General features: G+C 44.1%; 2 protein-coding genes across 3 annotated transcripts in view; one reads left to right on the top strand and one right to left on the bottom strand.

Annotated features, from left to right (window-relative positions):
• The window catches only part of MAN2C1 (mannosidase alpha class 2C member 1), a 34,111-nt gene extending 30,726 nt beyond the window's left edge, over positions 1–3,385 (bottom strand). The window contains exons 1-2 of the mRNA XM_081207624.1: positions 2,864–3,385; positions 907–1,032 (exon numbers count right to left, since the gene is read on the bottom strand). Coding sequence (XP_081063750.1) covers positions 907–1,032; positions 2,864–2,982 — 245 coding nt within the window. The 5' untranslated portion in view covers positions 2,983–3,385. The remainder of the gene's footprint in view (positions 1–906; positions 1,033–2,863) is intronic.
• Positions 3,386–5,966: 2,581 nt separating this feature from the next.
• Positions 5,967–24,877, top strand: part of IREB2 (iron responsive element binding protein 2) — a 32,586-nt gene continuing 13,675 nt past the window's right edge. The window contains exons 1-8 of one of the 2 annotated variants that reach the window (XM_081207631.1): positions 5,967–6,132; positions 10,291–10,380; positions 15,364–15,529; positions 17,607–17,744; positions 18,308–18,523; positions 20,298–20,367; positions 20,938–21,121; positions 23,014–23,153. In XM_081207631.1, coding sequence (XP_081063757.1) covers positions 6,114–6,132; positions 10,291–10,380; positions 15,364–15,529; positions 17,607–17,744; positions 18,308–18,523; positions 20,298–20,367; positions 20,938–21,121; positions 23,014–23,153 — 1,023 coding nt within the window. In that variant the 5' untranslated portion in view covers positions 5,967–6,113. Of the gene's footprint in view, positions 6,133–10,290; positions 10,381–15,363; positions 15,530–17,606; positions 17,745–18,307; positions 18,524–20,297; positions 20,368–20,490; positions 20,579–20,937; positions 21,122–23,013; positions 23,154–24,877 lie in introns of those variants that run through there. The other variant, XM_081207632.1, reaches the window with a different exon arrangement.

A 24,877-nucleotide genomic window follows, 5' to 3' on the forward strand; every position in this document is an offset into this window, starting at 1 on the left:
CACTGTCAGTGTAGACAAGACTGAGCAAGACAGACCAATGGTCTGACTAGTATAAGGCATCTTCCTGTGTTTCTATTATATTTTTATTTTATTAGTTTATATATCATCCTTCAACCATCTGATTTTATATAATGAAAGCTGACAATACAGTGGTACCTCTAGTTGCAGACACAATCCGTTCTGGGGTGCCATTCGCACCCCAAAAAGTCCACAACTAGAGTGGTGCTTCTGTGCAAGCATGGAGCGCAATGGAGTGCTTCTGCGCATGCGCGAAGCGTAACACTAAACCATGGTTTGTTTAAGCCATGGTTTAAGAAACTATCAATTAACCACAAGTTGTCCCACAGGCAGTCAAACAAACAATGGCTTGTTTCTCCAAAATTTGGCTTGTTTTCCAACAGTTCTTGCCTTGTGCCTTTGTAGCTAGTGAGTGTCTAGGGTAGGGTGATCAAACCAATCATGATTAAAGAAGGGTGCTGAGTTCATATATAATACCAAGCTATAATTAAAGCAAACCAAGCTTCCTTAGTCAAACCATGGGTTCTGACTGTGGTTTGTTGACAGTAAGCACACTATAGTTTACAAGATAAAAATACAGGATAAAAGCACAAAATAAATAGATAAAACAAAACAATACCCCCTCGTCCCACAAACACATTAAAAAGGCCATAGAATATTAATCAGCCCAAGGCCTGGTTGAAGAGGAATGTTTTCGTCTGGTGCCTAAAGATTTATAATGAAGGTGCTGGATGAACCTCCCTGGGGAGAGTATTCTACAAATGGGGAGCCACTGAAGAAAAGGCCATTCTCATGTTACCGCCTTCCAGACATCGCATGGAGGAGGCACATGAAGAAGGGATAGTTTATATGTTCCTTTAATTCATTAGCCTCTAAGGGAATACTTACGTGCTTCCAAAACAGTCTCCAACTTTCACAAGCCTAAATTCTTGTCTGACAGCTTCGTCATATGGAATCCGCTGTGAGGTTTCAAAGCAAGAGAGAGATGCCAACGAGCAGGAAGCACCAAACAACCTGCAGTGAAACACACACCTCAGTGTCATCAGCTCTTTGATATTTTTTATGAAATTGCAGTATACAGTGGTACCTCGGGTTAAGAACTTAATTCGTTCCGGAGGTCTGTTCTCAACCTGAAACTGTTCTTAACCTGAAGCACCACTTTAACTAATGGGGCCTCCTGCTGCCGCTGCACCGCCGGAACACGATTTCTGTTCTCATCCTGAAGCAAAGTTCTTAATGCGAGGTAATATTTCTGGGTTAGCGGAGTCTGTAACCTGAAGCGTCTTTAACCTGAGGTACCACTGTACAAGTATAATTATAAATAAAGAAAATAAATCTGATGGGTCACTGTGGAGAAAAAGATGCTTGACAACTTTGCTTCAGGATGAGAACAGAAATCGCACGGCAGCAGCAGCGGCGGGGGGGAGGCCCCATTAGCTAAAGTGGTACCTTTTAAGAATGGACCTCCACAACGAATAAAGTTTTTAACCCGAGGTACCACTGTATTCAGAAGCAGCATTGACTCCAACTGTGGAAGTAGAAATCAGATGGCATGTTTCACAGCAAACAGTTAAAATGGCTGGAGTTCAAACTGTCCAAACCCGGGAATGCTTTAGTTGAGACATTGCAGGGGATTGGACTAGATGACCAATCAGGGTCACTTCCAACTCCACAATTCTATGATTAAGAGGATGGGGCTACAAGGGCCACTTTGAAACTTGGAAGTCTCATGTAGCCTCTAACAGCAAAAGACAGGACTCTCGAAAGGCTCTTAAACCGTACAGTACTTATATTGTGCTATCCTCTGGACCCAACATGGCCACAACCACCTTCTAAAAACAAATATGGTCACATCAAATCCCCCATGCAGGCCAAACTGTGTGTTCTTAAGAATGTAATAACCATGAGAAGAGTCTACTGGATCCAATCAAACAATAAATAATTTTTTTTATACCCCGCCCTTCCCGATTTAAAATTCTGGGCTCAGGGCAGCTAACAGCAAATATAAAACATTGGTTAAAGTGCAACTTAAAAACAGCATAAAAACACAACATAAATGCAGCATCAATGTCAATAAAATTCTAAAATTCAGGGGTAATTTTTTGGGGGGAGGGGGGGGGAGAAATCCAGTCAGTAGCCATCAAATGATCACCAGGGCTAACTGGCCAAGTTGGTCCTACTAGGGCCGGCAAGGAGACCAGGGAAGAGCTTCAAAGTGGGGTCCCAGAAGGGTTTCTTCACAGAAAAGGAAAGGGAAATGGGAACAGAGGATCAGGCTAATTCAAATTGAAGGCTAGGAGGAATAGCTGAATGGAATGGCCCATCTAGTCCAAGCATCCTATTCTCACAGGGGGGCAATCAGTGGGAATGCCCCAGTGGGAAAACCGGAAGCAGGACCTGAGCATGGGCATAGCCATTATTTTTGTTAGGAGGGGGCAGGCCTTTTGTTGGGCAGGGGGCAGAAACTCAGCTAGCTGTGCATTTTTATTGATTTTAATTGATTTGGGGGAGCAGTTGCCCCTTCCTGCCCCCCCTGGCTACGCCCATGGACTTGAGCACAACAGCACTTTCCCCCGCCCCTGCAGTTTCCAGAAACTGATATTCACAAGTGTTATTTGCTCCAATTGTGGAGGCAGAGCACAGCCGTCGCGGCTAGTAGCCATCCATAGCCCTCTCCTCCATGGAACTGCGACGGTAACCCACTTATAAAGCCATCCAAGTTGGTGGCCATCACTGCCTCCTGTGGGAGGGAGTTCCGTAGTGTAACGCTGCGGCGCTGCGTGAAGAAGGAAGCCAGGTGGGGGGAATGGGGAAGGCTTTAGGTGTCGGACCAACACAAGCCCACCTGCCCCGGAGGTTGCAGTCCGTGAAGTATATCTCGGAGATAAACTTTTCGACCCGTTCGAGTGTAGTTCGCCGGTGCTTCAGTACGGCAGGTTTTAGCTCTGCCCCGGACCCCGCCATGGCTCTCCAAACGCAAAAATTAATCCCTTCGGTACGGCACGTAAATATATCCGCTGCACCACACAACTGAGCACAATGGTTCCGCCGCTCCTGGACTCCCGAATGAGCGACTCTCGGGTTCCAGGAAACCGGAGTTGTCTTTTTTTAAGGCGCAGGCGTATGAAGGAAACGAAGTCTCCGCCCTTCCCCTCAGCTTCACTTTCCACAGTAGCGAAGTTTATGCCCTTGGTGGCCAAAAGGAGAGCACTGCATTTTCCTCTGAGCCCCAACGTGTACAGTACAGCTTTACCGGATGTGGAAAGCGCTTATCTGGTGAAAGATCCACGACTGATTTTTTTGCAAGACAGTGCAATAGAATCTGCACAGAACGTGTAAGAGAGTTGGGCAGCCTTGCTGTGAGCGAGACAGTCACAGCCCCCTGCCGCCACTGTTAGCACCAAAGGGCAAAGTCTAAGATAGTTAGGCTTTGACCACCATTTTTTCCCCCAGAGAAAAACACCATACAAAATTACACAGAGCCCTGTGTGCTTGCTGTTCTAAAAGGACAAGGCTCTTCCCTCTCCTTTTCAAAAATGCATTTATTTATTAAAAAATATGTGCCCCCACCACGACTTCTGGCCCACAGTGAGATGGCCCAACAGTGGCTTACAACGTAACAATTACTTTAAAAATACATTGCTCCTGTGCAACAGTGGTAATTTGTTTATCACCTTCTTCCAAGGGGGCTCAGGGTGGTGTATTGTACATAGTTATTTATTCTTGCCTTTTTTTCTCACAGCAACCCTTCAAGGTAGGCATGTCTGAGAGGTAGTGCCTTGCTCTACGTTACCCACTGAGGTTCATGGTTAGAATTGAAATTTAACCAAGGCCTGACTGCTCCTAGCCTGACTGCTAGCCCAACACACACCACACCAGTGCCTCTAACACTGGTGTTAGAACACCTTCTTTAGGCGACCTTCTGGGGCCATATGCCAGCAGTACAGAGGCAGAAGCGGGCGGAACAATGAACACAGATTTTACTTTTCTACAGCAAGGTACTTTCCACACACACCCCTCTCTCCCCAGGCACGCAAGAGGCGTTATCTAAGTTCAAGGGCACATCTCTCCTGAGGAACACTGAAGGAGAGCATGAAGCAGGACCAGTGAGGAGGGTAGCCTGGGGAGGATCCAGTGGGCCAAAAAAGGGGGCCTGCTGAGCCCCATTCAGCTCCCAGCCAAACTCATGAATGAAAAAAGGCACATGGAAGGGGCAGGAACCCAACTAGCCTGGCAGCTAAATCTTACTAGTGCAAAGGGAGCAACATCCTCTGCCATGCCCAAGGGCAGCAGGTGAGCTTCGGAGATCCATGTGGCTGCCACACCCAGCTCAGCCCTTCAGCACCTGACTGCTGCTCAGCCTGACACCTACTTGCTGCCCATTCAAACCAATGCCACGGGGCAGGGAGACATCAGCAAGTGCCTTAAAGGTCTGAGCATGCATGATGTCTGCTTGAGGATCCCTCTTTCTCTCTGCTCCCTGTCAGCGTCCTAGGCTCACGGCACAACCTGTGAAGTCTTCAACAAGGGGAGTTGGTGGGAATTATACCATATGCTTTGATAGGCTTTATTAGGAAGAGATGAAAAAAAAGAGCATGAGAAAGGTGTTAGGAGACTCTGCTAACTCAAGACTGTATGTCAAGGTACGTGCAGGGAAAATTCAGCCTTGAGCTAGCTTCAGAGAAAGCAGGCGCCCCGTTAATTCTCGGTGAATCGGACCCTGGCATAGCTGTCAACCTTCCTTTTTTTTGTGGGAAATTCCCTTATTCCTGCGCCGTTTCCCACTGCTATCCCGGATTGTTAGATATCCCGTAGACCAGTGTTTCCCAACCTTTTTTGGGCAAAGGCACACTTGTTTGATGAAAAAAATCTCGAGGCACACCACCATTACAGCCCCGTGACGTCAGCGCGCAGCGTCACGCTGGGAGGGACGCACGTAAGTGTAAGTTTCAATTTTTCCCCTCCCCCTTGCCAGGGAACCTCCAAGCTTTGGGGGTGGGGGGGGAGGAGGCAGCAAAGCGAGGCAGGAAGGAGAGCGCGGCTTGGCTGGGTGAGCTTTGGCAGGGGCAGGGAATGAGAGCCGCGAGGCGGGCGCTGCGGACGGAGGCGCTGCCCGCCGAGCTCGCAGGCAGCCAGGCAGGCAGACGGCGAGAGCCCCGCGCTGGGCGGCCTCTCCTCGCCGCCGCCGCCCCGCCTCCGACTCGCCCACCTCCCTCCAGGCAACATCTCGCGGCACACCAGGCAACATCTCGCGGCACACTAGTGTGCCGCGGAACAGTGGTTGGGAAACACTGCCGTAGACTGTCCCCGGGATAGGTGAGGCTGCTGATCCCTTATTTTCAAGTCTGAAAGTTGACAGCTATGGACCCTGGGCATCCTTTCCCTCCGAGAATGTGGCTTCATTTCTACGCAGGTGTAAAGCCGAGGCGAGGGAACATCTGTGGATGAGCCTGTGTGCAAATCATAGGCCTGGGGACTCCCCTTGCGTGGGCTCCCCAGCAGCAGCCACTTTCGCTAGGACCAGGGGAAGCCGCCTCGAACATGGCAGGGGCTTGTTCATGGAAGAAGCCCAGCCCCAAGCAAGCGCTGCCCCCTGCCGCCCAGGGGCTGCCTCCGGAGGGGCTCAGCGGCCAGGGCTGCTGGCGGGGGGCAACCTCGCCCGGCCCAGCAAGGACGTCCCGCGGCCCCCGGTAGGGAAGCCTCGCTCCTCCCCCCGCCTTGGCCCCGGCAGCGACGCCCACAGCTGCAGCACACGCGGCCCCTTTGCCCTCCCTCGACAAACACAGCGGGGCTCAAGTGTCGCGAGAGCTGCTGCCGGCCCGCTGGCCAGCGCCGCTATTCCTTCCCCGCAGTAGAGCCTCGCGAGATTTCCGGCCGCTTTCCTTTCTTGCCGGCGGCCGAGCTCTCGCGAGAGCCCGCCGCCCCCCCCCCGACGAGAGGGCGGGGCCGAGGCGAGCCTGTTATCTCCTCGCCGCGCTTAACCTCTCGCGGCGTTTGAGGGAAGACTCCGCCCCTCCTGGGCACTTGGCCCCTCGCGCCCCCCTCCCTCGCCGCCGCCGCCGCCGCCGCCGCCGCCTTTCTCGGGAGGGAGTGACATGGAGCCGGCCGGGCCAGGTCAGTGTGAAGGGGAGGCGGGCGGGCGGGCGGAGGGAAGGACCCTCCTCAAGCGCATTCCTTCTCCTGCCGCCCCCCCTCAGGCCTCATTTCACCTCCCCCTCAGAGCCCCCCCCGGTCTTTTCTGCCCCTTTCCCTTTGTGCTTGCCTCTCCCCCCCCCGCCAGCCCCCCCCCGTCTTCAGAGGGGCCGGGGTCTGTCGGCCATCTTCTCTCCCCAGCCCCGTGTAAAGGGGGCGGAGGAGGCGGGGCTGCTGACCTCTGTCAGGGCTGGGCCACTTCAGGTTGCGGGGGGGGGGAGTCAAAGAATGGGGTGGGGTTAGATATTTTCACTGCGCCTCTGGGCGCTTGATGTGGGGGAATAGGAGAGGCCTTGTTTTCGTGGGGTGGGGAGGTTCATCTCCGTCATGACTGTGCGGATTCAGGTTGTGGGGGGGGGTTGGTTGTGGCAGCGATTGCGGGGGGGGGGTTGTTCCCTCAGTGAACATTCCCCCCTGCTTAAAAACAAATACCTTCTACTCACCGAAGGCTAGCGTTTTGGAGAGAAACGCACGCCCTCTGGTCCTCCGGCTTTGTGTACACTATATAAACTACTTTTCCATTTGTGCATGTGTGTGCTGTAAGGGGGGTGGGGCTGCCTTGTCACACTCCTGGTTTTCTATGTGCAGGGAGTTGTTTTTAAAGAAAGCTAGTGTGTCAAGAAACTTGTCTTAGCTGTACATTGGATTCTTATCTCACTATACATGACTAAACCATTTCTCACCTTCTCACCCCTTGCCTTTTCCTGTAAGACCTATTACAGTCGTTAAGAGTCGTCAACAGGCTCATCTCAGCTATCTGCCAATCTCCCATTCCCACCACCCTTCTGAGTAATACCCCTCCCCACCTTCTCACTATATAGAAGGATCTGGCAACTTCTGTTTCAGTGTATCTGAAGAAGTGTGCATGCACACGAAAGCTCATACCAAGAACTTACTTAGTTGGTCTTTAAGGTGCTAATGGAAGGAATTTTTTTTATTTTGACTATGGCAGACCAACACGGCTACCTATCTACTACTTGTCTTAGCTGTGACACACTAGTTATCTGTGCGCAGGGAGTTAACTGAATGCTGCTTCATATATTTTTTTAATGTCAGTCTGCACACACACACACACACAGCCCTGAGACAGGTTTGAGATGCATCCTCTTTCAAGTGAGAAAGTAGGCCATATTATTTGGTATAAACGTGGTAGGATTTTTGTGTTACGCCTTTGAGAAAATGAAACAAAATTGTCCTCTGTGCCTCATGTAACAGTTTTCATGCTCTCTATGTTGTGTTTAATTTTTTCCTATTATTTTTTGCACTCCTTGCTGTTCAGCCAGAAGAGCCTGGTTATTTTTGTGGCTTGACAGGTGCAGATCAGTATGTAAAAGGAGCAACAGGGCAGACCAGCTCCTAAATTTCCCTGCTTCTTTTAATTTTCCCCGCATATTTGCATTCCTCTGTCCCCCGGTAAAAGCTGTCAGCTGATGGCAGGAGATGGGCATGCTCAAACAGCATAGAAAATGCAAGTAATGTTAAGATTGAGTTGGGGGATGATGCTCTTTACTGAAAAGTATTTCATGTTAAGAGCAAAAGCCTCCACCAGCAAAATGGCCTCGCCAGACAATGAGTCCAGCTTGCAAAATGGCCAGGAACTTTTCCCTTGGATTCAGTGCATGTCAGCATACTTTGAGGAATGGTGATTTTTTTTTTAAAGGCTTGGCTTACTAAAGCTTGAAAACTGTTAGGCCAGTTATGAATAGTAGCAATGCTAGTAGATATGGGCATAACCCTCCTGCATTTTTCAGAATGCCACAGTTTACTAGCATGAGGAATCTATGCAGCTCAAACCTTCAAAGAGAAAGATATTTTGTTTATGTTTCTTCAAATGACTTTTTAAAAAGAAGGTATACCTTGTGCCTTAACCCTTACATTCCCCCCCAAAAAAATTGCTTGAGGCTACTCAAATATGAATAATATGAAGCATGTTAATGGGAACAATATTTTATAGAAGTATGATCAGACTTGTATGGCTACTTTTGTAAAGAAAATTAAACATATATGCCCATTATGAAGCATGTCAACACCATTTAAAGCTATAATAAAAATATTTGTAATGTAATAAAAAATCACTTAGTCATAACTAAGTCATGCAAACTCTTAATTTAGTCCCCAGTAGTATAAAGCCTCTTTGAAACTGATTCTGGTATTTATACAATCAGGGAATAGTAAAATGGCATTGTAGCAATGAAGTACATTGCTATTGGTGTTCAACCCACCCAAATCAAAGGGCTTAAATAGAGCACAATTCCTGTATGTTTCTTTAGAAGTAAATCTCACTGTGTTAGTGGGTCTTACTTGTAGGTGCGTTGTATTTAGGATTGCAGCCTAAGCATGCTGACCTTTGAATTGTGACTGATTGAATAATACTGTATTCCTGTTTCAGGGGAAAATCCCCTCAATTAAATCACAGTGGAGCTTTTTTATTCATCCAGATGTTGCTGCTTCCAAATGTAGCTATAGAATAATTAGAATGGAGGGCTGAGAGAGGATTGGAAGACAGAATACATTTAATCTATTACAAACTAAAGATTAGTGGCAGTAAATTGTGCAAAGCCACTCTAAATTGTTCTGTTTGTTCCTTAGAATTGTAATCAGTACAACTTGAGTAAATTATTTGAATTAACGTATCTACAATAGAAGATGTAAAAACATTTTTGATGTTTAAAGCTGCACTCCTAAGCTTGCATGTTGAGAATGCATTCAAACATAACACAAAACCACAGTTCAGTGCTATGGGAATGAGCACAAGTTATTTGCAGGGAACAGAATGGTTCTTCATTTCATCCAAACTGAGAAGAAGAGTGGTCAGTAATAGTGGTCACTAACAGTGGTTACTGCTAATGGCGGGACGGGGTGGAAACAGAGCACATTTTAAAAGTTAACTTGTTTCCCTAATCTATAGTTAATACAAAATACAGCTTTTCCGGTTTTGAATACAACTACAGTTGACAACTGAAGCAAAAGCTTTCAGTGTCTTCCTCCTGACCACAATGAAGGAGTGCATAGGTTCTCAGGCTTGTGCACATGATGTATTGTGTGTAAACCAGGCCCTTGAAATTAATGGAACTTACAAACAATTCTTGGGGAGGAAATGCAGTATAAATACAAGTAGGAAAAGCACTTCTCATGCATTATTCCAATCAGTTTGCAGATTTATGTGCCCGACAAATTGTACTGTACGCATGTTTTCTCACTTAGAACTCCACCCTTATAGTTTTCATCCTATATTTGTTAACTGGTTAACAGTGTGTGAAATTAGCCAGGGCAATTTCGCACGTGGCTGTCGGCCACTTGCAACCAAGTGAAGATGCCTGGGCACCAGGATGGCACCTGACATCTCCACCATCTAAAGGTGCATGCCTGGGGATCATTGGATCTTGAATGTTTTCACACACCGATACCACACCCTGTAGAATTCTATCAGTTCTATTTTTTCTGTACAATCAGAATGAATTTCAGGAACCAAAATGCTTTTTCTGTGCAGGAGTAGTGAAATTGTTGTCGCTTGTCTTCACTTACCCCACCCCACTGCCCTGCTCACAGTTGTGAAGAATATTATTACATTATGAATAAGAAAAAGAGGTAGGAATAGGCCAATATATGGACTGTCCCTGGATAAAGTGACTTCTTTAAGTTCTCAAAGTTCTTTACCTAGCTCAGGGTTGTCATCTGAACTATATAGATGTTTAACTGAGAATCAGTCACAGCCATTCAATCATTTGAAAAAATAAGACTTTAGAGCCATCTTACCCAAAAATGGCAACTAGACATTCCGTTTTGGTGACTGTAACGTTGACTTAAGGAGCCATTTAGCACCTAGCTTATATATGTGAGTTTCTAACACTGCTGGTTAATATGCATTCCTGTTCAGTCTAGATCTATTGTGCTTACCTAGGAGTAAATGTGAATAGAATTATAGCTGTAGTTTTTTATCATATATACCTGTCTTCTTTTGGCAAGAAGTCATTGTCAATAGTTACTTCCCTTCTTCTGCTGTTCCATATCTGTGCTATTATCAGTTATATATATTATAATAGCATATTATATTAATCATCAGTATGACTTGTCTTTCAGAGAGCCTTTTCCAGCACTTAATTGAACCACTGAATGACAGAACAGACAAGAAGTTCTACAATGTTGCTAAACTGGGAGGCACCAAATACGGTAACACTTAATTTTTAATTGTTTTTTTATTAATATGGCTTCATTAATAAACAATGTGATACCTGCCATATCGTATTACATAAGATTTAAATGCTGATTTTCTATAGGTTGGTATGCACTTCTGGTTTTCTCCAGAACTGTTTGAAATATATGGCTTGATATAAGACACTCTTACATGCTGATCGCACTTCCATGGAGATGATTACATCTACTGCATAAATAGCACAGTCCGAAACCTGCCTGCTCAGAAGCAAGCAGTATTGAATCCAGTGGAGTTTACTCCCTTGTGGGGTTAGGATTGGGCCTTGCTCCACGTATTTGTAATCTAGACTAACTATTTTCAGGAATTTATTTTCATGTTTTACACTTCTAACAAACTGAGACGAGGCCAAATTCTGTTATCCAGTATAACATGAAGCTCAATACTATGTAGAGTTCAGAATTCTTATGTCCACTGATTTCAGAGTGTTCAAACTCATCTAACTCATTATTGGATTTCAGCCTTAATGGACAAGAGCTATCACTGAGTTAGTTGAGAATCACATAAATCAGAGCAATCTCTTTGAAGTTCCTCACAGCTCTGTTAGAATACAACTTAGTTATGGCGCGAAGATAGTTAACTTTCCTGCAAGTGGGGTAGGGGAAAGCAACATTTTTGTATGCATTGGTTTCCATTGATGGGCTGCTGGCACGTACAAGGCCAATAGTCATGACTCCCTTGCCCCCCCCCCCGCCCCATTCATTTTTGCAAAATTTTATTAAAATTAGCACTCACTGGGTAATATATCAAATCCTTTCCTTTAACTGTCATTTTCTGAAAAAAGAACAATTGAGCAGAATTTGGCTGTAATCCTAAACAAACCTAATAGGAATTAAGTCCATGAAACATATTGGGACTTACCTCTGAGTAAACATACTTGGGGTTCCACAGTTAGTTACCTTATTGCATATTGCTAAAATTCTAGATGGATGTCATAGCTTCCATGGTAACTGCAGTTGGGACACGTAACTCAAGCAGAGTTTAAGTTTACAAAACAAAAGTGTTTCACCTGAAGTGCTTCAGTAATATGTGTTATTTGATCCACCTCGGTTCCAGTGGGGTGCAGCGAAATTTTTCCTAGGGGAACAGTTAAGGCCAGAGGCACCAGCTTGCAAGGGTGATGTGGAGCAGGTTGTCACGCATGTGAGCATCGCACCTCCCTCCGTAAGCCAGGCAGAAGCTTCCTGGGCTTCAGGAAGGAGGCACCAGGCTTTAATACTGTACAGTACTGTAATACTCCAATTTACTGGGAACATTTAGGGGACTAGCCTAGTCCCCCTAGTCCACTGACTACACACCACTGCTTGGTTCATAGGTTTGATTTGTTACATAACATAGTAAGAAACAAAACCTATGAGCCAAGGTGGATCAGATAGACATATTACTGAAGCAGTTCTTATACTGTAAACCACCCTGTGATCCTCGGGTGAAGGGCAGTACAGTGGTACCTCGGGTTGCAGACACTTCAGGTTACGTGTTTTCGGGTTGAGCACCGTGCCGGAAGTACCGGAATGGGTTACTTCCGGGTTTCGGCGCTCACACAGAAGCACTAAATCGCGCTTTGCGGGTTGCGAATGTGCCTCCTGCGAATGTGCCTCCCACACGGATCACATTCGCAACCCGAGATTCCACTGTATAGAAATTTAATAAAGAAATAAATACAAAATATTTATAAAAAATACTTTTAACCACTCTTCTTACTAGGCCTCTAGTATCTCTTATTTACTTTAAACAAATATTAAACAATGCAGTGCTTTCTTTGATGTGCCTTTGCAGAGCTCTAAAATTGCCTTAGTTTTATAGAGCCATCCTATGTATGTTTACTCAGAAGTAAGTCTTGCTGAGTTCATTGGCATTTACTGCAGAATACGTATTCCCAGAGTTTTATCACTTTGTTCAGCCTGGCTGTCGCTAGCCTGCAACTGTTATCTTGTGTAAAACATGGACGCAAACAGTTTCTGCTGTTTATAGCCTTTGAAAAGCAGATTTATGAACATATCAAGTTGCCTTGCCATGGGCTCTTCTAGGTCAGTATTGGCTACCAGAAGACAACCAGGATCAAGAGAGCATAGTCCATCACCAGGAATTCAGACTAGGCAGACTCTTGATAAAATTAGGGTTAGGAATAAGCAAGGTGCCCAGGGGAGGGTTTGTCTCCAGTGTCCCCCCCCCCCCTTCACACGAACAGCTGTGGGGAAAGGAGACAGGGAAGTTAGGCAAGACACGGAACAGTGCAAGAGCCAAACTGAAGCTAGGTGACAGAGACCCAGCAGCCCAGCACTGGGTTTCTAAGCAACTGGCCAAACGCCTGCTGTCACTTTTCAGGAGGTTCCCTGTTATGTGTCAAAACAGGCAATTAGGTTGCAGTCTGGCTAGTCTACCAGACACCGAGGTGCTGTCCTCGAGTGTTGATTGTTGCTGGTTGCTGCTGCTCAAGGCACATGAGAACCCTGATTATTGAGCAAGGAAACTTGTAAGAGCAATAAAAAGAGGCCATGTTCAGGATTCTGACCAATTTTTTTACATGAGCTCAATATATGAGCTCAACAGCACTCTCCTTACTTGTGTTCCCCAGCACCTGATGTACTGAGGTTGGCTGTTTCCTGCCTGGTGCCCATCACTACATTACGTGGCAGTGAATTCCATTTTACTGTGTACTGTGTGAAGTTCTTCACATCTTTTTCTGTCCTGAATGTCCCACCATCATAGGGGCCGAGGCCCCTTTGCCCCCCCCCCCCAAAATATTTGAGGGAGCTGCCTCCCAAAGTTAAGGGGCATTGCTATTCAAATGGGGGTGGGTGCCGTGTCTTGTGATAGATTATGTGGGGTGGAGCTTACCTGGAACCCCCCCCCCCCCAATATTTTATTCAAGTTGGCACCCCTGCCCACCATTCAGCTTCATTGGATGACCTCTGGTTTTAGTATTATAAGGGAGGAGGACTTCTCTATCTGCTTTCTCTTTGGTAATTAATGTAAAAAATGTATTTATTGCTCAAATTACTTGTTTTTCATGTTTATCCTGCCTTCCGTTATGGAACTCACTACATGTGCATAGGGTTTCCAACCAGTTGCCCGCCAGGCATGGACCAGGCCTGTTTTGCTTCAGTCAGGTTGTTGCATCACATGCCTTTAATAATAATAATAATAATTTATTTATATCCCGCCCGTCCAGCCACTCTGGGTGGCTCCCAACAGAATATTAAAAACACAATAAAACATCAATGCCAAATCTTGCATTTGACTCCTTTTGTTCTGATGCATTCTGAGGTTTTGCTATATAAATATTGAAAGTTGAGTGTTGCTTGTGGGCAAACTGTATGTAGATACTGATCAGGTTGAAAATAATTATTAAAATCTTTGGGATTCAGTTTAAAAAGTATTGCATAGAGTCCATGTTCTTAATTAAATGGAGGAAATTGCAAAAAGGACAAAGTTTTGGCAGTTTGAATCTAAAACACATTTGCCGATTCATGGTTAGCCTTCGGATGAATCACCTAATGAGAGTGAAATCATGCTGTCTGCCTTGTAAAGCCCAACTAATTTGAATGAAGCTAGTGAGCCCTGCAGCAGCACTTTGTGCTCTCTGGAGCTGAAAAAATAGTATGCGGACCTGTTAAACTTGCTAGTTAGTGCTGTGTCAGTCTACTTTATTGCAACTTTACATTGTGAATTATTTTTAAATGGGGTAACCGCTATCTCCTGAGGTGGTTGCTGTAAAATCCTCACAAATGCCCTTTGTGAACACATGCATGTTAGAACATGCCCCAGAATCATAAAGACCCAGGAACCTGCCTTATACAGCATCAAACTATTGGGCCGTCCAGCTCAGCATTGTCTTCACTGACTGGCAGTAGATCTGTAGGGATGGCAGGGATTGAACCTCTTGAGTACAAAGCGTGTGCTTTACCCCCTGATTTCTGCTGTGTGAAAGAGTTCATGAGCAAGTGCACCAGGATCCCAGCAGGCAAGTCAGTGCATGAAGTATTCCCTGAAGGTGGAAAATAGACATAGCTGTGCTGCACGGCATCTAAAATATTGGTCACTCTGAGGGAAATAACTTAACATTTCCCCCATTGCTTTTAATCTGCCTAGATTTTCAATCCGAGCCCTTCTTAGTCTCATTATCATTTTTTCTCTCTCCTCACCCTACCCTGACACTAATACTTTTATGAAATCTTTTTATTGCCACATGCTGGACTTAACATCATGGATTTGAAGCAGTAAAATTTTACCGGCCACGTGAGATCAAGTCCCTTGGTTTAGCCATATCCGTCAGAGGAACAATTCTCTGTACTAATTTTTGCCTTCTCAAGATGTCAGTTAATGTTCTTGCCACAACAAAAAGCCCAGAAGCACAATATCAAGGAGATCTGTCTTACAACTAAGCAGCATCATTTGCTGGCTTATCTTTGTCAATAAAGAAAACTATTCAGTGTTACCTAGCATTTATTGGCCTTTTGTTGTGACACTCAAGGGTACTGAGACCCTGTTGCGCTAGTTTAGCCTTCCCCAACTGGAGCCCTTTTATCTCAAAGACTAGCAAATGAAATTGACAGACTAACCACCACTTCCAGAATTCCATCTAGCTCTGGACAGCCTGAAATATACGAGTTTAGTTTAATTTACTTTCACCAATTGGCGGCCATATACCAGTTTATGCATGTTGTTAATCAATAATAAAAGTGCGATGTTGGGTTCTAGCTCACTTACATGGGGGATTGGTGCAAATAAGTATCCTATTTTGATATGTTTAATTTTCTTACCAAGAATAGTTTGCACTCAGCTGTAGTGCTATTTTGATAAAGCTATCAACATCATTTTAAAGGCTCTGTTTAGAGATGTGAAGGCCCAGAAGGGAGGGGGAAAACACATTTGGGGAGTAGCCTATACACAAGGGAATCCGTCCCAAACTTGACCAATTCAGTTACTTTATCTTTGTGCAGATATCCTGCCTTACTCCATACGGGTACTGTTGGAAGCTGCTGTCCGCAACTGTGATGGCTTCCTAGTGAAAAAAGAAGATGCTATGAACATTTTGGACTGGAAAGAAAAACAGAACAATGTTGAAGTGCCCTTCTGTCCTGCCAGAGTCCTTCTCCAAGACTTTACGTAAGACACATTTTCCTCATTATATATTTTAGCTGGGTCTAATGCGTTCTTCAAGCACTGCAGGCTTTATCTAAATGTTCAGGGTGGAACTTACACAGTATTTAGAGAGTCAGAAGTTCAGATATCATGTAGGTTTATACTGGCAACAGATCTACATAATGAATGTCTCTTTAGGAAAAGTGATTGAAATAATGGGGTATCATTTCACTGACGACTCTGCTTTGTGTATGTCTCAAGATACTTACATATGCGGCAGGGACTTTTGGACATCTCTGCTTCAGTTCCCATCTCACACTAATGACTTTACTGTTTCTTCACAATTGGGACATTCTTCCACATACATAAATATGGGCTGCTGCCTTATATCAAGTCAGGCCATTAGTCTGTCAAGCTCAGTAGGCATGGGGAATAGGATCCAGCCAGTGGCTCCACTTCACAGTTCCCTGTCAAGAACTCTGGAGTATAATTGATCCCAATAGGGTTTGCATTTGGCTCCAAATTTTAAAAGGTGCCTAAGGTATGATCAGAAGCACACTTTGAGCTTTTTGCAGCTACATCTTTACCTGCCCTACACCTGGCACAGGGCATGGCATGGGGGGAAAACCCTCATGGGTCAAATTGGGACTCTGGCTAGGTCTCATTAGGCCGTGGGACGGAGGTTTCCCATGCTTGGTCTACAGGAACTGACAGCTGCTTTCCAGACAAGGGTCTTTCCCAGCCTTACCCAGAGGTTCCAAGGCTTGAATTGGGACTTCCTGCATATAAAGGATGTGCTACTGTCCCTTGCCTAAGCATTTTATTTGTTGTGTGTTGACAGTATTATTCCTGTTAGTTGGATTTGTGTCCTGATCACTTTGCATCTAAATCAAGGTGGCTTGCGACCAATTTTTTAAAAAATGTAAACCTTCAAAGTGCAGCAGCAAACAGTAGCAGTTAATTCTTACTCCTTTAATCTGGTCTCTGTCTCAGACATGAATTCTGTGTAATGCAAAACACGGTTGGCATATAATTAATTGTGCTTTTAATCAGTTGCATGTCTAGTTAGCAAATTGGTTATAGCAGCATGGACATAGTAGGAAGAATTTGAATATGTTGCTGTAAGTACTTGAAAACCATGGGAAGAAATTTAGGTCTTCAAAAACATGTCCATAGGTGGGCCTGTGTCAAGCATGAGCATGTTAATGGTAAAGGCTGGATCAATACTAGCAGGGATTACAGTGTGCTTCAGAATCCCATGTAAAAAAATAAACTCCATCAAGAGGTAGACCCAAAGTTCTCAGCTCTGTCAGAGCAACAAGATGGTATGCACTCGATCTGTTTATACTGTACTAAATGCAGGGAGTAGGTGTGCCCATTGCCTTCTAGTGTACCCAGACCTAATCAGACTGGACTTGAGGAGGAGGTTTAGATAACTTAGGTTCATGTAGCAAGTGGCTCAGTATTAAGGATGGTGTTTGATGCAAGCAATTTGCCGGGGATTTGCCTCTTGTTGATAGTTTTGTCTTGAAATTGCTGGCAACATTGTCGTCTGGCTGGCCAGTGCTGAGAATTAAGGTGATACAGAGGTCTCATTAGACTCCGATGTGCACCTTGACATACAACCAAACAACCATCCAAAGTGATTTAGAGGAGTAGAAACAAACCAGGCTCACAAACTTCTATTTTCCTTCTTGTGCACTTTCTGCTTAGTGCAAAGCAGAGTTATGACATCTGTTTGTGTATGCGCTCCAGAACTGGAGGTTTGATTGGGTTTCCAGTTTTGATTTGAAAGCAGACACAAGCAATAACTGCTGATTCAGATGTTATGACTAACAGGAAACTGAGAGTTGAAATAGCACGTGAAGAGGGTAAGATGCAGTGTGCAAGTCTGTGGTTTGTTTCTGTTTCTCCAAACTATGTCTCATTCACTGCAAGGATATTCTGTAGCATAAAATAAAAGTTTTCCTGAGTGTTTCTGAGCTATAGTGTGGGACCTACTAAGGCTGTGTTAACCAGTATGGGGCCCATGCCATTGGCTTTAAAGGATCTTTATTCTGTATGGCAGCTAAATATTTTTTACATTGGTCATTTTCATTAGTGGAATTCCTGCAATAGTGGATTTTGCTGCTATGAGGGAAGCTGTGAAAAATCTTGGAGGGGATCCTACAAAAGTTCATCCTGCCTGCCCAACAGATCTCACTGTGGACCATTCTTTGCAGATTGACTTCAGTAAATGGTATTTATTGTACAATTGTTTTGTTTTTATCCTACTTTTTGAGTAGCAGTTATAGTAGAATGTGGGTCGCTTCATGTATGGGAAATTCCTACTCTCTGCTCCCAGTCAAGCCCCTCTAACCACTACACCACACTGACTCTCTTGTATTGAGGGCTGCATACTGGAAGTAAGCAGAGCCAGAGCCAAAAGTGGATGGGCAACCCCTTTTCCACTCCTTTTCTGCTACCCTTCCCCCCACTCCACCCCCCTCCTTCTCATCCTCGTGAAATTAGATGAAGGGCCATAGTTGCCCACCCCTGCTCCAGGTGCCAGTTCTGCGAGACACAGAGGCATGGTGGATGTCTCCTAGCTGAAATTGCCTGCCTGCTGAAGTTTACCCAAACCATTAGCATCTCTCATCTCTTGAGAGATAAAACATGGTCTCACTATTCTAGTGTTTGGGGTTTTTAACGTTCTAGTGTTTGGGGTTTTTAACGTATATATTTTACATTTAGTTTATATTTAGTAATTCAAAGGATTTTGATAAACTAAAGCCGGTTTATTTTCTCTGTTTCTTTTTAAAGTGCAATACAGAACACTCCCAATCCTGGAGGTGGTGACCCACAGAGGCCTCCACCAAAACTTTCTCCACTTAAAGCTCCTCGGAAGCTACCGTGCAGGGGCCAGTCCAGCTGCAGAGGGCCATGTGATGGAGAGCCTGGTCGTAACTCGGGGCCACTTTCTGTGCAGATTGAGAACACGCCTCCGCTGTGTCCTTTTCATCTTCAACCAGTGCCTGAGTAACTTTTTTTCCTCCAATTCTCCTTTTTTCAGTTTGCTTTCTTTGTTCAGATGAGCATCCATGCCATTGCTAGGGCTTGCTTCCAATTCCTCTGTAACAGTACATCCCTCAAGTTTAACATGGAGCATGTTAAGTATCAGGCACTGATTTATCTAACACTAAGCACTGCCATACTTTAAGTTGTAACTTATTGGCAATCAAAAACTGGCAGGTTGGCTGCCTATAACAGTTCAGGTCTTGCTTTTTTTGCCACAGTGAATGCTTGACAAGGCAATAATGTTTTTATTCTAAAGGCCACTTCCTTTTTTATTTCTTTTTAAAAACATCTCAGATCAGTCCATACGGTGCCATGGATGGTGGAATCCTACAACCACATTGTCTACTAGCCTATTGAATGTTATTTATTTATATTTATAATTATTACACTTCTATGCTGCCCTTCATCCAACGGGTGGTTCACAGCAGCACAACAGTGTACCATCAAGCTACAAAGTTATCCTCATATTTAGACATTCTTGGGTTTGTTCCAGGGGTGCCCAAACTTTTTTCAAAGGGGGCCAGTTTAAATTGACCAGCGGGTCAGCCAGATTAGGCCCCCGAAACAGACTTTGGACATGCCTGGTTTAATCTGTTTTTCTGCCTAGGCATTTTGCCAGATGTAAGAATTGTAAGGGCTGCTTCCAAAGTGCAGATACTTATTTTTAATTTTGATGAATTACACTTTAGCCCACCTTTCCCCCCAAGGAGCTTAGGATGGTGTATGTAGTTCTCTTCCCTGCCATTTTACCCTCACAATAACTCTGTGAGGTAGGTGAGGCTGAGAGACTATGACTGGCCTAAGGTCGCTCTGTGACTTTCACTGCTGAGTGAGGATTTGAATCCTGGTCTCCCAGGTCCTAGACCAACACTTAACTGCTGCACCACACTGGCTCTAGCTGAGTTTCTATATGTGTATATTCTCAGTGGAAAACTTTCATGAAGGCCTGGTTCACATAGAATGGTAAGACAGACTATTGTTTACTATGAACAAGAAAGTGTGCTGGTACATGCTTCTCAAATCATGCTGTTCTTCCATTCCCTGGCTGGGAGGAAATGAACCAGAGGACTGACTTATCATTCACATGTGATCCAGCAATCATTGTTTATTTTTTTTCAAACCACGAGAGGAAGCCAGATTTGGTCTATCCATTTAACATTCTTCTGAAAGACGTGATGATTGGCCACATGCAGTAAAATTCAGTCTCTGCCAGGGATTAAGCAAAGCATAATATAGGAGGACAGTTGTTGGACAGGCATAGTAGAAATACCTCCAGATATATTTCTTAATTCCTGACTTGTCACCTTACTGGTTTTCTAATTTGCACTAACAAGATATGAAGATAAGCGGTTTTCTTATCATGTATAACATGACTCTTACTTGCTTCTTGCTCAAGGTTACTTACCTCTAAGAACAGTAGCTAGAAAGCACATCTTCCCTTTATGGCAGCATCATTCTAATAGCAAGGTTATTTTTTAACCTTTTTAAAGCCAGCTTGCCCCATGCGATCTGAAGCAGTGCTTATTGCCACATGATAGACACTCACTGCATGCTTTACAAGAGACCTTGGCTTGTTTTAAAAAGAGGGAATGTGGAGGAGGCATGTGCCATTTCATGTGGAGTTAAAATTCCTCTCCTAACCAGTTCCAGACTTCTCAGTTTTCAACTGTAAGTGAAATATTAGGAGAGAAAACAGTAATGTTTATATGGGTTTGATTTTTTCCCCCCTCTGTAGGCCGGAAACAGTGTTAAAAAACCAGGAGATGGAATTTGGTAGAAATAGAGAGAGACTTCAGTTTTTCAAGGTACGTTGGTTTGAAGAACCTTATGGCAGAACCGCACAAAGTGGTCTGGTGGAGATCTGCTTGGGTCTGTTCTGCAATCAGTTTTGAACCTTCCCCCTTTCTTTCAGAATATTTAACTAAGAGAACAAAAGGAGGCTTCTGGTATTGAACATGAAATGGCATACTCATTCTCGAATTAACTCCTGTTTATGATTGACATACTTCAGGAAAGGTATAATGGAGAGACAGATCATGCCTAGAACAGCAGAGTTTTTAACCTGTGCAGGAAGCTCTAATTTTTCTCTGTGAAGGGGCACATTATCTTATGAATTGTGATAGCTATGTAGGTTCTCTCCTATGCTAATACTTGCTGAGACACTCTTATTTTCAGCAGTTTGCCTTTCTTTACCCAGTAGATATGGGATGCGTTGGTTAAAAAATAATAAATCCTGATGTACCTTTTCTCATTTACAGTTACCATTGCTAAAGCTTGGTTGGTTCAGAGAGTGCAATGATCACTTATCTTAATTCCCCACCCCTTCTCTCTCTCTCTCTCTCTCTCTCTCTCTCTCTCTCTCTCTCTCTCTCTAGTGGGGTTCCAAAGTTTTCAGGAATGTCTCAGTAATTCCTCCTGGAACAGGAATGGCCCACCAAGTGAACCTTGAGTACTTGTCAAGAGTCGTATTTGATGTTAAAGACTTCCTCTATCCAGACAGCGTTGTTGGCACTGATTCCCATACAACAATGGTGAACGGCTTGGGAATCTTGGGATGGGGTAAGATGACTGAGTTGGCAGTTCACAATGTTCTTCCTTGTTACAGCTCTAGTTTTCAATTTCTTTCTCTTTATTTTAATTTCCTCCGTAACATTTTATATTGTGATAGTTGGGTGGAGAGGAGGAAGTTGCAAGTGTGAGAAAATATAAAGATGCTCTATTATTATTATTATTATTATTTGTGTGCTTAAAAACACACTTCACTAATTTAGTCTTGAGATTAAACAGACTCCCAATGAATTTTTAAAAAGACTAATAATTAAAAAATAAGACTCACTTTTAAAAATATTAGGCTTTGGCTGTGCCTGGCTCCTCACCCACCATAACATCCGTGTTCCTGTAAGAGTGAGGAGGGGGCAGGGGAGGACAGGCAAAGACACTGCACATACCTGTTCTTGGCTCAATGGAGAGCTTCCCTGCTTTTGTATTCAGAGCAACCCACTCTCTTAAAGGTAAAGGGACCCCTGACCATTAGGTCCAGTCGTGGCTGACTCTGGGGTTGCGGTGCTCATCTCGCTTTACTGGCTGAGGGAGCTGGCGTACAGCTTCCGGGTCATGTGGCCAGCATGACTAAGCTGCTTCTGGCGAACCAGGGCAGCACACGGAAACGCCGCTTACCTTCCCGCCGGAGCGGTACCTATTTATCTACTTGCACTTTGACGTGCTTCCAAACTGCTAGGTTGGCAGGAGCAGGGACCGAGCAACGGGAGCTCACCCCATTGCGGGGATTCGAACAGCCGACCTTCTGATCGACAAGTCCTAGGCTCTGTGGTTTAACCCACAGCACCACCCGCGTCCCCTCCACTCTGTGTAGGCGAGGCTTATTTGTTCAGTATTTTGAAATTCTGTGTTTTACTCCTGATCCCTCTCTTTTAGTTCCATTTTCTGTGGGGGTACAACGGGTTATAAATCTAAATAGACACTGCTACCTGGGGGCTAGGAGAGAGTAACCTGCTAGATTTTTGAAAGTATGAGAAGAAGTATAAAATACTACATGACATAATGGAGACTAAAGCTATGCATAATACACAGCACATCATGCTGCGTACAGGCAGCCTTAATCCTTATAGTTTTTGTAATCTATAGTTAATTTCATGAAGAAAACCTTTGCCCCGACAGTTTGAGAGGAGAGAAAGCTTCCTTTCTTTCACTAAGACAAAGATGGGAAACTCTTCATTAACCCATCAGAAGGTGACCCCATCTTCCATTTTAGTTTTTATTTATGATCAATGCAACGTTAGTTTAAATAATGTTTACTCTGCTTTTCAACCAAAAAAGATTCCCATAATGGCTTACAGTTCACTAACAATAAAAATAAATAAAATTGCTCATCATTGCCCTTGGTTTACAATCTAAAAAGGCACAACACGACAAGAAAATGGATTTGGGTGGGGAGAGGAAATAGGCAGACTCGGGTATAAGTTCTTAGTTCTTCTAATCACCAGCTGGTGTGCAAATGTTGAAGACAAGGAGAGGTCCAAAGTTGCTGGTCTTTTGGCTGTACCAACACATTGGTCCTTCATCCTCTCTCTTCCCGCTGTTGCAACCTAGTGTAATGACTGCTGGCTTTTCCTTTGAAATGAAAGAAAACCCCAATGTTGGAACTAGGTGTGCTATCTAAAATCTAGGAAGGTGTGGAGGGGAGGCACTTTTGGGGGGCAGTATGACCTGGAGGTTATATATCTGATTTTCCAACATATTTCCTAAAAGGCAGCTCCGTGTGTGTGTTCCAGTCAGGTTAAAATGGGGACGATACGGGGTTATCTTTTACAGTAGTCAGTTTTGACTTTTGACAAAGAAGATTTCTGAAGATACTTCTAGCATGCTCTTCGAAGTTTTAAAGAATCTGCCAGTTACCAAGCTGTTTTAAGTGATGTAACGTCTCCTTCCAGGTGTGGGTGGAATTGAAACCGAAGCTGTCATGCTTGGCTTGCCAGTCGCCCTCACCCTGCCTGAGGTGGTTGGGTGTCAACTGACAGGCTCCGCCAGCCCGCTTGCCACATCAATCGATGTGGTCCTGAGCATTACAAAGGTAAATTAGAGCTCTCTTTGTTGCCAAGTCAAGCAGGCCTTGTACTACTAGCTCTGCTGGAGGTGACATAAAAGTGCCTAAGATTTTATCTAAGGTTACAGTGTCATTAGCAGTGGTTTGGCAAGGCCTTAAGAAACTTAGTGGCAGGTAAACAAGGGAAATTCAACACCACCTCCGTGGATACCCAATGAAGTTTGTGGTGAAGCAACTGGTGCTCTTTCAGTAGTTTACCCCTTACTGGGGACAAGGAGCAGCTGTCTCTGGGCAAGTTTTAAGGAGCTCATCATGGTAACCCCACATGAGGGTCTCTCTAGCCTTAAAGACCATGCCTGGCCAACATAGTTTCCATATTGTTCAGTCTTCTTTCTCCCTTCTTGCTGCAGTTTGGATGGGAGGCCCTTACTCCCATCTGCTTGGATTCCTCTGAAGAAAGGCTTTGCTTGGGGCTGAACTAGGAATCACCTCCTCCTCCTCCTTCCTCTCTGAAGCCAATCTTCCACCATCCCTATTCTCCTGTAGACACTAAAAAGACCTGCTCTGTGTTGGCTTCCAACTGAGTGTTTATGGCAGGGGGTTGGACTCGATGGCCCTTGTGGTCTCTTCCAACTCTATGATTCTATGATTCTATGAAAGCCAACTCAGGGACTGATTTGATTCCCTACCTTCCTAGATACTGAGGGCGAAGGACCCTGGGTGGATAGCAACCCTTCAGCTATTAGTTGTAAGGTGGATATGGAAGAGAATACTTCATTCTAGACCAAAGCTTACAATGACCAGGATCTCGGCACTGTGCTTCCTGCCCAAACCTGCTGCAGAATTTCATGCTAAGGATACAGTAATGGTTAAACCAGGGTGGATTTAAAAAATCAATGTTGTTGTTTTTTTAAAAAAATCAGATTAAAAAACAAATCGATTTTTTAAAAATTTAAATCCATTTTTTTAAAAAATTAAATCAGATTTTTAAAATAAAATGCTTTTGGAAGAAAAATCTTTCTAAAGATAGTTTTGTATTTAAGTTACATTATAGTCCAAAGGCTATTCATCAAGAAATAAGGATTTGTTTTAAGTTTTTCATGTGTGCTAAAACACAGTCTAAGTTTCTGTTTTTTAAAAAACCATTTAACCACATCAGTTAACAAACATGAATACATATGCTATAATGTTATTGTTTTAGTTAAATAAATGGTTACTAAGGAAATTATTTTTCTCCTTCCAGTAAAGTACAGCAGAAAAGTTGTCTGAATATAAACAGTTAACTTATTAAACCTCACAATAATTTCATAATTATCTGTCTTATGTATTTCTAACAGTATAACCAAATCAGTAATTTTTGCTATAACTGTAAAAACTACTCTGAAAATTTACTATTCCAAAAATGAAACCTTCATCTGGTTGTAAATATTAAGAGGATGCCAGCAAGGCTGAGTCTTTTTGTAAAAAAATGATTCAAATCAAGTCTTACTGACTAGCGATTTAAAGCAAGTCTTACTGACTACTGATTTAAATCGTGATTTAAATCGATTTGATTTAAATCAAATGCACCCTGGGTTAAACTAACTAGTTGTGTCATTGAATCAAATGAAAAGGTGTTATTTTTTCCAGTTTGTAGTATTAGATGTAGGCACCCATTGTCTCCACGACTCCAGAGGGTAATGAAATGGAAACCTTCAGAAGCATTGCCCCACAGCCTTAACTAATTGCTGTGCAACAAAAGGGCAGCACTG

This window comes from Podarcis bocagei (genome assembly GCF_964188305.1).
Source record: "Podarcis bocagei genome assembly, chromosome: 9".
In the NCBI taxonomy this organism is placed as follows: domain Eukaryota; kingdom Metazoa; phylum Chordata; class Lepidosauria; order Squamata; family Lacertidae; genus Podarcis; species Podarcis bocagei.